This window comes from Chenopodium album, chromosome 6, assembly GCF_948465745.1.
Source record: "Chenopodium album chromosome 6, dcCheAlbu1.1, whole genome shotgun sequence".
In the NCBI taxonomy this organism is placed as follows: domain Eukaryota; kingdom Viridiplantae; phylum Streptophyta; class Magnoliopsida; order Caryophyllales; family Amaranthaceae; genus Chenopodium; species Chenopodium album.
Genome location: NC_137839.1, coordinates 6,091,136 through 6,107,054, shown reverse-complemented (window position 1 = coordinate 6,107,054; position 15,919 = coordinate 6,091,136). Strand labels below are relative to the sequence as shown.

Sequence of the window (15,919 nt, the reverse complement as noted above, 5' to 3'; positions counted from 1 at the left end):
ATGTGTGTAAACGGTAAACCACAACACATGCGTCCCATGACCCATGCTAACAAACGCGCTGAAAAAACATTCATATTTTGTTCTTCCTTCATTTCTTTAGTTCCACAAATTCACTTTCTCCATTCTCAATTGTTTCAATTATCTTGATCTCTAGGGTTCAATATCTGATCATTCATCAACCTTTGGCGATTTCAAAGTTCAGTCCTCACATTTGGCTAAGCAGAAATATGAGTAATGTAGTTGACAACCACAACTATAATCTACACTCTAATGATACTAGGTTGATATGGGCTAAATTAGCAAGTAATGTTTGTCATAAAAATGATTTGATGGGTTGGTTCACTACTTACTGAAATGTGTTATCAATTCAAAAATGTACCTTCCCCTTATAATAACCATAAGTGATCCATAAAATACGGTCCACCATAACCTTAAGTTTAATTGGGCCACCCACATACAATTGCATTTATCCAACATACATCATGCGAGCCCACATGCAATTCTTTTTAGAGTGACGACTCGAATAAAAAACCATTGCAATTAATTATCGAAACATGGTGGGCCCTACTTCAAAGGCCCAATTGTTCCCTTCTTACCTGCCTTTATTTAAACTTCAACTATGGCCCCCCCTCATCTCCCTTGAATTTCTTCCAAATTTCCAAACTCAAAAAATATGAAAATATCAATCTTAACAAATAAAATAATAAATAATGATAGTAGTATTCTTGAATTTTGGCCCCACCTTTCATTTTTCACATACCCAACATGTCTATTAAAGCACAAACATATCGTATTCATACTTTTCATGTATCATCATCAACTTGAATGATGATTCAAGCCTTTCAAATCAATTAGTCCCATACTTGATAGCTTAGTATAGTATCCCATGTGTATCAACGAGTTACTCCGTAGAATTTAGTTTTGTTGTCTTATTTATTTTTCTCTAATATTTTTGCTAAGCATTTTCGTGGAGTACTGGAGTGATGAATGTATCTTTAACGAGACAATTCTACATTCACATAAGATATATATGTATCTGTTAAAAAATAAAGTTATGTTTATTTCAAGAAATTAAAGTATGTTGTGAAATAAGGGGGAAAGATGAGAGATTGAGAGAGAATTGATCTGTCTATATTATTCCATATATTAGGGGTATATATACACAGAATATAATAAATAGGGTTTGCTTAGATAACAATAAACTCTAGATCTAGAATAATCCGAAAACTTACAAAGAGGATAATGGATATCCACACAATATTTTCATAACACTCCCCCTTGGATGTCCATTATCGAATACTGTGCCTCGTTAAAACCTTAATAGGAAAAACCCAATGGGATAAAAACCTAATTAAGGAAAAAGAGTACAACATTCTTTGTAATACGCTCGAGATGCTGCCTCATTAAAAACCTTACCAGGAAAACCCAATGTGGGACAAAACCATGGTCAAGGGAAAAAGAGTGCAGCGCGTATTTTCTCCCCCTGATGAATACATAACTTGAGATCTTCTAGTGCCGCAACAATGAATCCAATATGTTGTATATCTTCTCATATGCAGAGCGGACTGGACACGAAACTTTGAATACACGCCTTTTCCCCAGAGGGACCAGCTTCGTGCGAATCAGCGGCCACCAAAATAGCAGAATCGTTAGGCGTTGGCGAATTTTTAAATTCCTCTGGTTACAGCGAGTTGGACCTTTTATACCCCCGGATCAACGACCTATCCTGTCAGGGGCCCAGTTGAACGCTCGAGTATAGATTTTCTATGCTCATGTGAACGGCCGGGTTATCACTCATTGATATGATCTTCGATCCTCCTAAACTGAAATTGCATCTTCAAGTCTTCACGTTAACATGTGAAGTGTCTTCATTTCACCATACATGTGTTTATCTCTAATATCAATATTTCAAATCTCTGTTTAACAGTTGATTTAAAGGTTAAACTTATGCGGTTATGATTTCTTCTGGAAGTCGTTATTGATGATCATTATTTGATCAAACATTCATTAATAATAATTTGATGAAAAACTTGATATTATTAATGTCATTTTTCAATCTCATATGAATTATAATATAACACATGTAATTATATACGTTAATCATGGTTCTTCTGGACCATAAGAAAACATTCTCACGCATAAGTATTCCATTGATACTCTTTAGATGTTTCATAATTGACACGATAGATCTCTTACAAATACAAATAGTAAATCTCATTAACTCTCATATGCTCAACTTCAGGTTGAGATGTCAATGATGTAGTTACATTGAATTTTCAAGAGTTTGTTAGTAATTGCAATATTCAAGAATATAAACTTTGTAGGGCTGGATATTTAAATATGTCGTATATAAGTTCTTCAGGAACTCATCTTACATGATTCATAGCATGCAATTAAATCAGTGTCATCAATAATTATAAGCCCATTGGAATATAAATATCTCTTTCTAATTTTCATCAAAGTTGTAAATATGTCTTACTATACTTTGAATGAACATTCACATAAACGACAGTCATGGTAAGAAACTAATGCATACAATATGAGATATAGAAAACATGATAACATATTAACATATTAAACAAAATATACAGTGAGTAATACATCTAACAACTTCATACATATGCAATAAACCATTAACTTATGACTCACATGTACATGAATATAAGACTCAAAATGATGCAAAACACTGTACAGTGTGGATTTAAAAATCCATATTTCATTGGACTTCGGGTCCATGATAAACTTATGAATTATGTCGACATCAAAATATACATATATTTCAGATCCCTTATTCACTAGTCCATTCCATTATGCATATGCATATTATTCATCGGTTCCATTGTGTACCGGTATCATAAAATTCCTTTAACTTACATTTCGCATGCTATTTTACTATGCTATCTGAATACATTTCTCATTGGTACCATCATAACTTTCTTACATCATAGGCCATCTATTATAATAATTCAGATATCTATACCACTTTTAGGGTATTTCATACACTATGGTATTTATATACTATTACACTATTAGTGTCAACTGCACTATCTTGCCAAATATCATATCTATTAGACATATCATTATATATATATTTTTTAATTGGAACCGATCATACAATCTACACTTCAGGTGTAGTGATTCAAGTATAATTGGCAAGATTCTATCTCAATGTATACACATAATTAATATGACCAAAATGTATCTTCAACGCTATGCAACATGAGTCATAACTGAATACAAATCAAATCATAAATGTGCAACATATCTTGATAATATATATACAAAAGTTGGCATATAACTTTTCAAACTACTATTATAGGGATCATATTTTTTTTTAATTAATTTTTTCCAACTTTTGCTAATTCTTCTTCTCCCCCTGAGTTGGTAAAATATCTCATTTATAGGGGCGTCTTATTATATACCAACTTAGTAGACAAATTTGCATTAATAAAATTCACTTCATTAGGAGGATCACAATCAATATTAATTTCACAGAAGATTTGTATTAAACAAGTTTCATCTCTTCTGGAGAACAACTTCAATGAACGAAGAATCATTTCTTCATTAATTTTACATTGCATGTGTATTTATTATATATTACCCTTTTCATAATATCTTCTGAAAACAATGTCAATGGGGAGACATGGGTTGTGCAGTTGTACGTTTTTCGTTCTTCTCCTATTTCATATGTGCTGACATATAATAGCCCCAATCAAAAGAATTGTTATACAAGCATAAATCACTTGCTCGTAATTCTAGTAGGTGATGATCTTCTGGATCTTTAAAGACTTAAATAGTGTATTTAGTGAGCTTCTGATCACTTGATAGTTAACAATAATATATAAGTTATTTTGGTGAACTTCTGGTCAGCCATTACTCCTTTATATAAAAAATCAAAACATATTAAATCTTAAAATTTCCATCAATACAAATTATTATAACTCACAATCCAAATATAACTCAATCTCAATGTTATGTCTTGCCATTCAATTCATTTTATATATTTAACATTGAGAAAGCGTCAGCACATTATCAAATGAAACTTCAGATTTCCATGACGGGTAATTATTATTAAACCCGGATGGCCTAATTTAATTATCACATCCAATCACTTCTCTAAATTTGAACTCTGGTCAGTTTTCAACACTAGTGATCACTTTATTAAACTTACTATGTGCATGGCCATGAATGTGATGTGATGTTAGAACACCAACATGTGTTTCTTTATACAATTGGCAAGACAATCGACTAATTAATATTTTATCCAATAATTACTTATATATACTCTGCTGGAGTTTTGACTATAATCTTGATACATGTTAATCTTGTTGGACATTTCATACTCTTCTTGAGTCTTTTACATAATCATGGAACATATGAATTTTACTAAAAGTGATTTTATTCTAAAAATGTAATGAGATTTATCATTTCGACGTGCTTTAGGTTCATTAGTAACCGATATTGTCCTTCTGGGACAATAATTTAATTGGAGCATTTATAATTAGTATATGATCAATCATTTATATCCATCTTCAAGATGGTATCATTTAAAAATATTTAAATAATATGCATGTGACCACTTCTATTAAGTAAATAGTTAATATTTGAGTATAAGTATATTCCAAACTGACCATCAATATATTTTATTATTTATATGCAAGAATTACATACAATCTCCCCCTAATCCTTGCATATGGGGGTATGGAATGAATCAATCCAACAACCTTTAAAATCCTTTGGCAATGTCATGTATCAAGTAACGTGTTCCTTTTAGCAAAAACATGCTTATATAAAATTATACTTATAGAACACTTATCATGTTCCTCATGCCCAATAACATTCATCTTAAAAAAAACGAAACATCTTATATTTATGGGCTTAATAAATATTACAATCATCGTTAAAGACCTCAATACATTACTATAAAAATAATCCATGATGTTTAATCCATACTATCATAATCACATAATTTAATCAAATTAAGACTTCTTGAGCAGTTAGCTTAGGCATATTATATAACTAAATATTATGTATACCAGTTAAGAAATTTTCCACAATATTTTCTCTGCCTTTTTTCTTTTATTCCACTTCACTGTCTAAATATACAAGTGATAACAATACTCCATAACGGTGTCCTTGATTCAAGCCAAGGATTACGTGTGCATAATCAATCTACTCCTAGTATACATATATTCCATCTAATTATCACTTGGGATTACGTACACAATATTTATCAATATCTCCTAATATGGTGAAGTATATCCTCTAATTTTGAGATATAATTAGGAAATTATATCGTAACAATACTCCATAATAAATCAAAATTAATTTAAATTTCTTTAGCATTAAACATTTAAACCTATGTAAAAACACATGTCATCTACAATACGTAGTATAAGATATAAACATACCATGAGAAAAATATTATAAATAAAGACTTAGGATCTAGTTTAGATAAATATATTTATAGTAGATTATATATCATGATGATGAATAATAGGTAATCTTAGATTATTAATAATAAACATATCACATAAACATAACAAAATCATGTGATAAAGCTAATTAAGTTTGATAGCAATGAGCCAATGAGTAGGCATAATCACGAAACAATAATAATAGCATAATTTGTTTGCTATACTTTATACAAAACCAAATACAAAGTAAACAATTAGAAGCAACGAAACTTATACAAGGTAAAACTAAGATTATTCTTGTAGTCAACCTAAACCAATGGAATAATTCATTCAACCAAATGCAATTCTAATACTTTGTAACATAGTTTATCACTTGGATTAACAATCATTATTTTCCCAAAATCACACTTTCTTGATACTCACTCGACTTCAAAGGGAACTAAAGAAGTGATGAAGGAAAAACTCTCAGGTTTATGATAGTATAAAAGTATTTGAGTCTTCATTAAATCCCATAACATATATCTAATGTTCAAACTTTAAGAAGGGTTTAATTAACATCTTATATATTTTATTGGAACTTATCTAAATCCAAAAAAATATAATCTACAACTATTAAAACAGTTCATAACTAATACACTTGAACACTCTATGATGGTGGTAAACTAGATACAATTGAAATCAACATGTATACAATAGATCATCACATAATTTGACGGAGATTGATGATGAAACCATTAGCTAATATCATTCTCCAAAATTATAGATATTCAAATAAGACAAATTAGCCGAAACAAAACAATATTAGACATATTCAGATACGACAACTTAGCTGAAACAAATCAATAGCAATATCCCATATCTAATGAGCTTCATATTCCATTCATCAAAAACAGAGCATATAAATTAATCAATCACATGACTAGTCTAATACCCTATAATTAGTTTATTTTAAGAAAGACAATAATTTGACAAATTCAATAAAATATGGAGAAAGGAATATAGGGATACCCGTAAAGTTGCTATTAAACTCGTCTCCTTAGCCGGGTAGGGTTGATTTTGTTTTATCATATATTTTTGCTTGAGACGACACCCAATCGACGAGACAAAGATCAAGAAGGAAGTACAATATATTGCTAAACCCAAATAACTTTCTTGCATACGATGAACTGTCAATCAAATCGAAAAGCAATAATGTATATGTATATGAATCAAAAGAATTATTAATCATTTAGAGCTTTGGTGCTGATAACGTGTTGTGAAATAAGGGGGAAAGATGAGAGATTGAGAGAGAATTGATCTGTCTATATTATTCCATATATTAGGGGTATATATACACAGAATATAATAAGTAGGGTTTGCTTAGATAACAATAAACCCTAGATCTAGAATAATCCGGAAACTTACAAAGAGGATAATGGATATCCACACAATATTTTCATAACAAAGTAATAACAAAACAATAAAACAATATTTACGTAGGCCTTGTTTGGTTGACAAACAAATTCATGGGAATTTTGATTTCCTAGGAAATGGATTTATGCATGCTTGTTTGGTTGACAATAATGTAGGAATTAGAACTTCCTAGCTAGGAAGTTCCACTTCCTACAAAATGGAGGAATTAACTTACCTAGTCCCCCCTAGGTAAGTGGAACTTCCCATGAAAAGTGGAAATTCCCACATCCAACCAAACAATTTTTGGAAATTCTTAGGAATACAATTTCATAGGAATTGAGATTTCATGGGAATTTCTACTTCCCACATCCAACCAAACAAGGCCTATAGGGTATGTTTAAAATGTAATTCTCCTCTAAATTTGGGCAATTTTCCAAGATCGGTTGGATGGAGCTCCATGTGAGTATGATGCATGGGTCAACGGGTGTGAGTCATCACAAGTGATCGAGATTCGAGAACGATACATATTCAAATAAGTGGGCGTCTAAACTTTGCAAGCTAGATTTCCTACACATGTATATAACATGTATCTATTCCATAAAGTATATAATTAATGATAAGATGTATTCTATGTTATATGGATTATAAATAATAGGTATATCCATGCAAGTTATTTTTATTTTTATTTTTTTTTGTTTTGAAATAATTGAAAAGGTAATTGAAGAAGCGGATTGGGATGGAGAGGTGGATCCGGACATGACTTGGTTACGAATGAAGAACTGTTTCCTAAGAGTGGCCAAAGAGGTCTTAGGGGAAGTAAGGGGAAGAACTTCGGTACAGAGAGATACTTCGTGGTGGAATGAAGAGGTGAAAGCAGTAATTAAGCAAAAAAGGGAATGCTATCAAGCCTTAGGAAAATGTAGGAGTGATGAAACCTTTGCAGCGTATAAGGAGGCTAAGAGTAAGGCAAAGGCAGCTGTTCGCCAAGCAAAAGAAAATGCATATCAGGAGGTTTATGAAAAGCTTGATTCCAAGGAGGGAGAAAGGATCATTTATAAGATGGCAAAGAGAAGACAAGAGGCAAGGAAGGATATTGGCATGGTGAAGTGTGTCAAAGATAAGAACCAAATGGTCCTAGTGCAAGAGGAGGGCATCAAGGACAGGTGGAAGGGGTACTTCGATGAATTATTTAATGGAAGTAATGGAGTTGTGATAGGAGATACCTCTATGAGTGATGAAGAAATCAACATGGAGTATGTGCGAAGGATTAGGAGAGTAGAGGTGGAGATTGCACTGAGGAAGATGAAACCTAAGAAGGCGGTTGGCCCTGATGGGGTACCGATAGAGGTGTGGAGGTGTTTGGGTAAGATTGGTATTGATTGGTTAACAAACCTTTTCAACAAGATATGGACGGCTACAAGGATCCCACAAGATTGGAGGAAGAGCACCTTGGTCCCGGTTTATAAAAACAAAGGAGACGCTCAAGATTGTTCTAACTATCGAGGAATTAAGCTTATGAGCCATACTATGAAGTTGTGGGAAAGGGTGATTGAACAAAGGTTGAGGGCACGCACAAGCATTTCAGATAACCAATTTGGTTTTATGCCTGGGAGATCTACTATGGAGGCAATCCATTTGATAAGACAAATGATGGAGTTTTATAGGGTAAAGAAGAAAGATCTTCATATGGTCTTTATTGATTTAGAGAAGGCATATGACAAGGTGCCAAGAGAGATACTTTGGTGGGCAATGTTGAAGAAAGGTATCCCACGAAGGTATGTAGACCTAGTTAAGGATATGTATCGGGATGTGTCAACAAATGTGAGGACATGCGGAGGGTTGACAAAAGATTTCCCTATTACAATCGGATTGCATCAAGGGTCTGTATTAAGCCCTTTTCTTTTTGCAACGGTTCTAGATGAATTAACTAGACCAATTCAAGATGAGGTTCCATGGTGTATGCTGTTCGCAGATGATATCGTTTTGGTGGATGAGACTAAGGATGGGGTTAATGTCAAGTTGGAGCAATGGAGGCAAAGGTTGGAATCTAGAGGGTTTAAGCTAAGTCGGAGTAAGACTGAATATTTGGTATGTCGTTTTGGCACTCAGAGGGGGACAAGCAATGAAGTGGTGAGTTTGGATGGAAAGGATTTGACCATGAGTGAATGTTTTAAGTACCTAGGGTCGATCATCCAGAAGAATGGTGACATTGATCAAGACGTGACCCACAGGATTAAGTCAGGGTGGCTTAAATGGAGAGCGGCCACGGGAGTGTTATGCGACCGCAGCATTCCCTTAAAGTTGAAGGGAAAATTCTACAGGACTGCCATAAGACCAGTGTTGCTCTATGGTACAGAATGTTGGGCTTCTAAGAAAGAGCATATTAAAAAGATGGAGGTTACGGAAATGCGCATGTTAAGGTGGATGTGTGGAAACACTTTAAGAGATAGAATCAGAAATGAGGTTATTCGCAAGAAAGTAGGTGTGGCGGGCATTGTAGATAAATTAAGGGAAAATCGTCTGCGTTGGTTTGGACATGTAAGACGGAGACCCGAGGGTGCACCGGTGCGAAGAGTGGAAGAGTGGGACCATGGAGGGATTAAACGAGGAAGAGGGAGACCAAAGATGACTTGGTTGGAAGGAGTGAGGAAGGATATGAAGTGCATGGATTTACGTGAGGATGAAGTTTTGGATCGTAAGGGATGGAGGAGAAAGATTTATGTTGATGACTACACGGAATAATCAAATTTGGTTCATGTTAGCCGACCCCACTTTTGGGATTAAGGCTTTGATTGATTGATTGATTGATTTGTTTTGAAATAATATCCATGCAAGTTATTAATTATATTCATACATGGAGTAAAAATGAACCAAATATATATGTATTCCTATTATACTCTATTTGATTTTAAAACACGTTCACACACTTAACAACTTCTCACTTTATCCGTACAATGCATAGAAGAGGAAAATAAATAATTGAGACCCATGATATATCAGTGTGCATGCCACAAATCAATGACAAACTATACACAATTCCTTCCACTTGAATATAATTGACATATTCTTGTAGCTCAAGTATAGGGTGAGTTGAGATAATTAAGAATATTCGAGACACGTGTATATATTGTAAGTTTTCAATGTCCGACCAATCTTTATGACTCAACCAACTTCTCAATAATACATTATACGGAGTATTAATTATATTATTCACAAATAACATTTTTTTTTATTATCTAAACACGTACTATGTTACTACTTCAAAAAAAAAAAAAAAAAAAAAACGGAATATATATATGCTAGAAAATTCCTTCTCCTGACTTTTCAATCTCATTATTACTCTATTTCAATTATATAATAGATTGGTTTAAGATGAAATAATTAAGATATAAAATCAAGTGGCTGACTTGATTGAAACATAGTAGTGCAATAAATCAATTCAAAATAAAATACATATTAGTTACTTAGTTAGAGATACTAATTAATAATAATTAATTAAAATTTTACTTGGGCAAAGCATATATATAAAGTTGAGTAAAGTGTTATTTTCAAAGGCAATGCAAGGTACTTTGTAATATATATCAAGGTTTTACATGCGGTTAAAAGGGCCATAGTTATTCTTTGAAAAGACAGTAGTTAATCAAGCTTTTGGCTCGAACATATACTTCTAAAAATCAAAAGAACATACATATTCAACATTAAAATATAAACAGCTTTTATTATGGATACTTTTTCGTGTACTTTTTACATCATCATACAATTATTACAAGTATATAATATAGGTTGTGAAAAGCCTAATTAAGCAAGATCCGGGAATACTAATTATGACTCAATCATATAATCATACCTCTCCCTTAAAAAAAAAAAAACCCTATTTAATGCATGAATTGAAATAATAATACTATATTGTGTATATCATCAGCTATTACTAATTAAGCTAATTATATACAATATCTATAATCCTAAAACCCTAAAAAGACTGCAGCATTTCTGTATTGCTGTTCTTTTTGTGCTCTATCCACTATATGCTATTGCTAGCTTAGCTAGCCACCAGCTTTAAACTCTCCTTTCTTCCATGCATATTCCTTGTATTTCTCCATGAAATTTGGAGAAAATAATTAATATAAATTAAATGAACTTTGATTTGATATTAGAACATGTATGTATTTTTTTTAATTGTGAATTGGAGGTTTTTTCTTTGCTGGGGAGTAATCCATTACAGTCATGTCCATTGCATTCTCATATTCCGGAGGAGCAATCTCCTGGTGCTTATCAAGAGCATACGCCGTTGATGGATATTTATGATGAATCGAGGATGATGATAATGTTTGAGCTTTGTCATTCCTTTTGGTGCTCATCTTTTTTCCTTCCTTGTCCAAATTCTGTAAATTAATTAATTGACCGTGATTAAAATCATATCATTCTAAATTAAATAATGCTCTAATTAGCCTTTTGATTCATCATTCTTGTTTTTAACTAACCTTCTTAAATTTAAACCTATTATTATATTATCATATGTCATATATGTAAAATATATAGTGCAATAGTGCATGTAGTGTGTGTACCATGTCAATGGTGCAACAAAATTAAATAAAGGAGTTTTTTTTTTTTTTTTTTTTTTTTTTTTTTTTTTTTTTTTAATTGGCTAATTAAAGTTAATTAGTAGGGTGAATAAATGTACTTGATGTGTTAAGATTTAGTACCAACCTCTTGGATGGGTTTAGCAGAGGAAGTTGGGATGGTGGTTGAGGTAATTAATTTTCTATACTTTCCTGCAAAAATAGATAAAACAAACCCATATAAACATAGAGAATCAATTAAATAATACTTAAAACTTACTCAAAACTTAAGCATAATCAATGTTTTAAAAAAAATGCTACTACTACTTCAAGACTTCCTTGAAGATCAAGTAGGAGTTACATGTAATGTCATGGGCTAGCTAGCTACCTCTAAAATAAAAATATCTTATCTTAATCCAAGAATTTGCCTAAAATTAATATAATGACCTAAGATGAAAATAATAAGCTTCTTTTTTTTTGGCAAAAATAAAAGCGATGATGATATATGAGGTATAGCTAATATAACTATAATCTAATGGTGCCTAGGGCGATGTCTGTAAGGTCCACGGTAATCTTCATAAATCCATGGAAACCCGTGACGATTATTATGATGAGGATGATGATTATGATGAGGATGATGATGATGGTGATGATATTCATTAGACTCCTTGATGACTCTTCTCTTCAAAGTACCTTTTGATGAACAATGGTCTTCGTCGTCTTTACATTTAACTTCGGTTGATATCTCCTTTTTATCAACAATAATATTATTCTGATCATCATCTAATCTCTTCATAGTATTTTCATTCTCCTGCAAAATAAGTAGATGTATTGTTTAGATACATAATAATTATATAAAAGAAGTTTGAAGATATATTACAAAATTAAGGTTCATTTCTAAATAATACAAGAAGGATCAAGAAATACATACATGGACACGAACCAAGTTGGTAGGTTGAGAAGTAGCCGATTTCATGGCAAATTTACCAAGGCGAGCACCTATAGAAAATTACAACGAACAATTATACTCAGAATCACTACTCATGAAATCTTTGTTAAAAAAAAAAAACGCGGAATAATAAACAATGATAATATAGCTTGGAATCATATCGTAGAGTGTACATACCACAAGCTCCACAAAGTAGAAGATGTAAGGCCACAAGAAATACCAACAACAAAGTAGGCCTCATGATTTCAACTATTAAGAAGATAGTATAGCTAAGTAGATTGGTATATTATATGTATGTGATAATTTGAGGATGTATATATTGTTAGTGTAGTTTAGTGTATAAACAAACAAGAAGATATATAGCTTACAAGTATATCTAACACTTGATCTCTCTTTATATATAAATCTCTATATATATATGGTTCGAGAGAAATGGGGATATGAAGGTTGTTGAGTAAACAAGACTTTGATAAGAGTGGCTTATAACTTAATAAAATACTAATAAGAGAAAAGCCAACTTACTTAAATAAGAGATCGGAGGGTCCACCTTTGTTTTGTCAACATAGACATAGCAAATGGGGCTGTTTTTTTGTTCACTTCCCCTTCCTTTTCATCTTTCCTTTTCTTTTCTTTTTTTTGTTTTCTTTTGTTATGTGTTATTTCCTTGTATTAATTAAGGGTTTCTAAGCTAGCTCTCTTATTTCTTGTTATCTCTTATCTGCCTATCTTCTCACACCGCCACATGTAGACAATATATATTGTACGGGATGTCTTACCGGCATGATAATTAATTTAGCTAGTTCAAATCTTGAGTATGTGAACATACCGGTCTTAGTCCATTATCTACGTACGTATGTAGGCCAAGGCAATCACCTTTGCTCAATTAACGGCAAAACCACTGCTTGTTAAATGAAAGGTTCGTTTGTATATAATTGTTTTTACTTCTTGTATATTGCCGCGCCCTACCTTCACACTATAATAATAAAACATTATGGATACTCAAAAATACATGTTGCTTTCGATTTGTGACATTTATACATCAAGGCCGCCACAATTATTATTATCGACTACTATGATCAAATTATAGCATGAGGGTGTATAAGCTAGTAAAAGATCGATAATTAAAGGCAAACTAAAGGCACAATTCAATAAGCTAAGCATTGATATATATTCAAAAAAAAAATATGAGGGGAAAAAATAAGTAAATATTACGTAGTATATTATAATATTATATCCTTTATGTATTCATCTAATCATCTTTCAGGTTCTTTATTTTAACTTGTGTATTCCATTTTATTTATTGAAAAAAATTCAATGAATCAGCAGCCAGGATAAAAGAGAGAAAGGTTCATGGGGGACACTTGAAGTGACCTAGTTGCCTAATTTGTGGGCATGAACTAAAATTGTCTAATGAATAAACCAAATTGTGTTCTAACTTTTTATTTTTACTTATTTATCTATTTATGGTATGTAAAAGACCAATTTGTATCAGTCCGCATTAGTATTTAAACCATGAGGCCGGAATGCCAGATTGAGGAGGGATGGTGTGTTATGGGACGGTGTAATATATAAAAAAAAAAAAAAAAAAAAAAAAGGACTTCAATTTCGAACATGATAAAATTTTACAAAAAAAAAAAAAAAAAACACAAAAAAAAAAAAAACAAAAAACAAAAAAAGAAGATAAACCAAGATTTGAAAAGAGGTACATCAGAGATGAACCAACTTTATTGAAAATCTTGTCGAATAATAAAAATGATCCAGTGCATAATCCGTAGCATGCGATAGGACTATGTGGAGTTAAGTTTTGCATAGTACTCCCTCTATCCCTTTTTTTCACTTAAACTCACTTTTTAGGTCAAATGACGTAAAAAAAGAGGAAACTGAGATGATCTATTAATGAGAAGGTCCACAGCTAGTTAGGTAACATGGGGTGGGATGTTAGAAAATAGACTAATTTGGATGGGGCAAACTATGTTCTTTCATGCTTCCACGTTTCCTTTATCCCTTCATCAACTTTGCTACATGCAAACCATATGACTAGTCTTTCTTAAGACCTTATTTTGGCTTTAATCCTTCATATATACGATGCTGCCTTTTAATTTCTAAGTGTGAACACATATTAATGCAAGTGTTGCATATATTGAGCTTAAAATTTATATGATACACCGAAAAATCCCAAGTGATATAATACATTAATACTCTATTTATACCGTACGTAGTATCTATATGTTATGTGACACACATCACAAATTAAATTTGTAAGTATGTTTTGTCTCTTCTGTTATTAACCATGCATAATTTAAAGTCATCAGTTAAAAGTCTAATCAATGGGGTTGATGCCCCCCGGCCCCACCATAGAACCGTTATATCACCCCTATCAATTTTGTGGGTAAAAATTTACGTACTCTATAAATATGCCAAGTAGTAATATGTGATTGTCATGTACTGTTTAATGTACATTCTTTTAGGACAATCAACAACCACCTTACCTATTCCAACCATATATCATGAATCTTCAAAATATCGATCATACATACATACATATGGCTATTAAAACTATACATGTTGACAATTAATGTCCAACCCTACCGAATATTTGTCATCAATTCAGTAAATTGATTAGACTATACTTGCCATCGTTTTTACCGTCTTTTTCCATTTCAATATTTAATTAAATGAATTCATCAACAGAAGTTAAAGATTATATTTATCACGCCTAAAAAATAAGGTAGTTGATGAAATAGAAAATATATAGAACACTCCGTTGTTGGTCATTTGGGAGGTTTGGTATGCACTATATTATGTCAATAATCCCAAATATCTAATTCTTTGTTATTGATTTCATTACAAAATTAATATTCCATTTGTATATATAATATATGTGGTGTAAGTGTGTAACTAATTAACTACATAATAATGTTTTGTATTTAGGTTAAAAAATCTACACGTATAAAATTGCAAAATGTATACTACGTATAACCCATTGAAAGAGCAAGCTAAGCCCACACATCTGGATTAATACAAGGGCAAATATACATGAATTTATGTGAATGTGTCTAGTATTGACAAAACATTGACACTTGAAGAAAAGGGTGTGTGTTCCTACGATCGAGTTTAATTAAACTCTTAATAAAATAGGATTCCACATTGTCTTCCACTTTCGCTTGTTACTTAATTCCCATGACAAACAAATTATTAGGGTTGTCTTGTTCTCTTGTTATAGGTGGAAAATAAGTACATCATTTTACATATTTTTTAATAAATGGACCCACTATATTTTGCCTAAGCTATGCAAAATTAAAGATGTCCAGATTTCTCAAATTCCAATTACTACTACTATGAAGATTTTTAAATGAAAATTGTGGAATAAATAATTAATTTAATTACTACCACACTTTTGTACTTGAAGGCTGAAGCAAGAAGTTTAGGCACTTCAATGATTTGTACACGAGTGGTGGGCAATTTTATTAAAGCGCTCCTCCATCCCTTCGTCGTTCCATAAATAACTTTATTCAACTATTTAATGTTAATGCATGGTAATGAGTATGATGAGACACATTAATTCAGATACGAAATAGCAGAATATAAGGTATGCAATATGT

At 32.0% G+C, this 15,919-nt stretch overlaps 1 protein-coding gene across 1 annotated transcript; it reads right to left on the bottom strand.

The window, feature by feature from the left end:
* Positions 1–10,500: 10,500 nt before the first annotated feature.
* LOC145634410 (uncharacterized) lies at positions 10,501–12,776 on the bottom strand. Its single transcript, XM_081685831.1, has 5 exons — positions 12,495–12,776; positions 12,300–12,367; positions 12,062–12,179; positions 11,517–11,581; positions 10,501–11,191 (listed from the first exon to the last, which is right to left on the bottom strand). Exons 1-5 carry the CDS (start codon positions 12,556–12,558, stop codon positions 10,982–10,984), a joined length of 525 nt encoding a protein of 174 aa, XP_081541957.1. The 5' UTR covers positions 12,559–12,776; the 3' UTR covers positions 10,501–10,981.
* Positions 12,777–15,919: the final 3,143 nt, after the last annotated feature.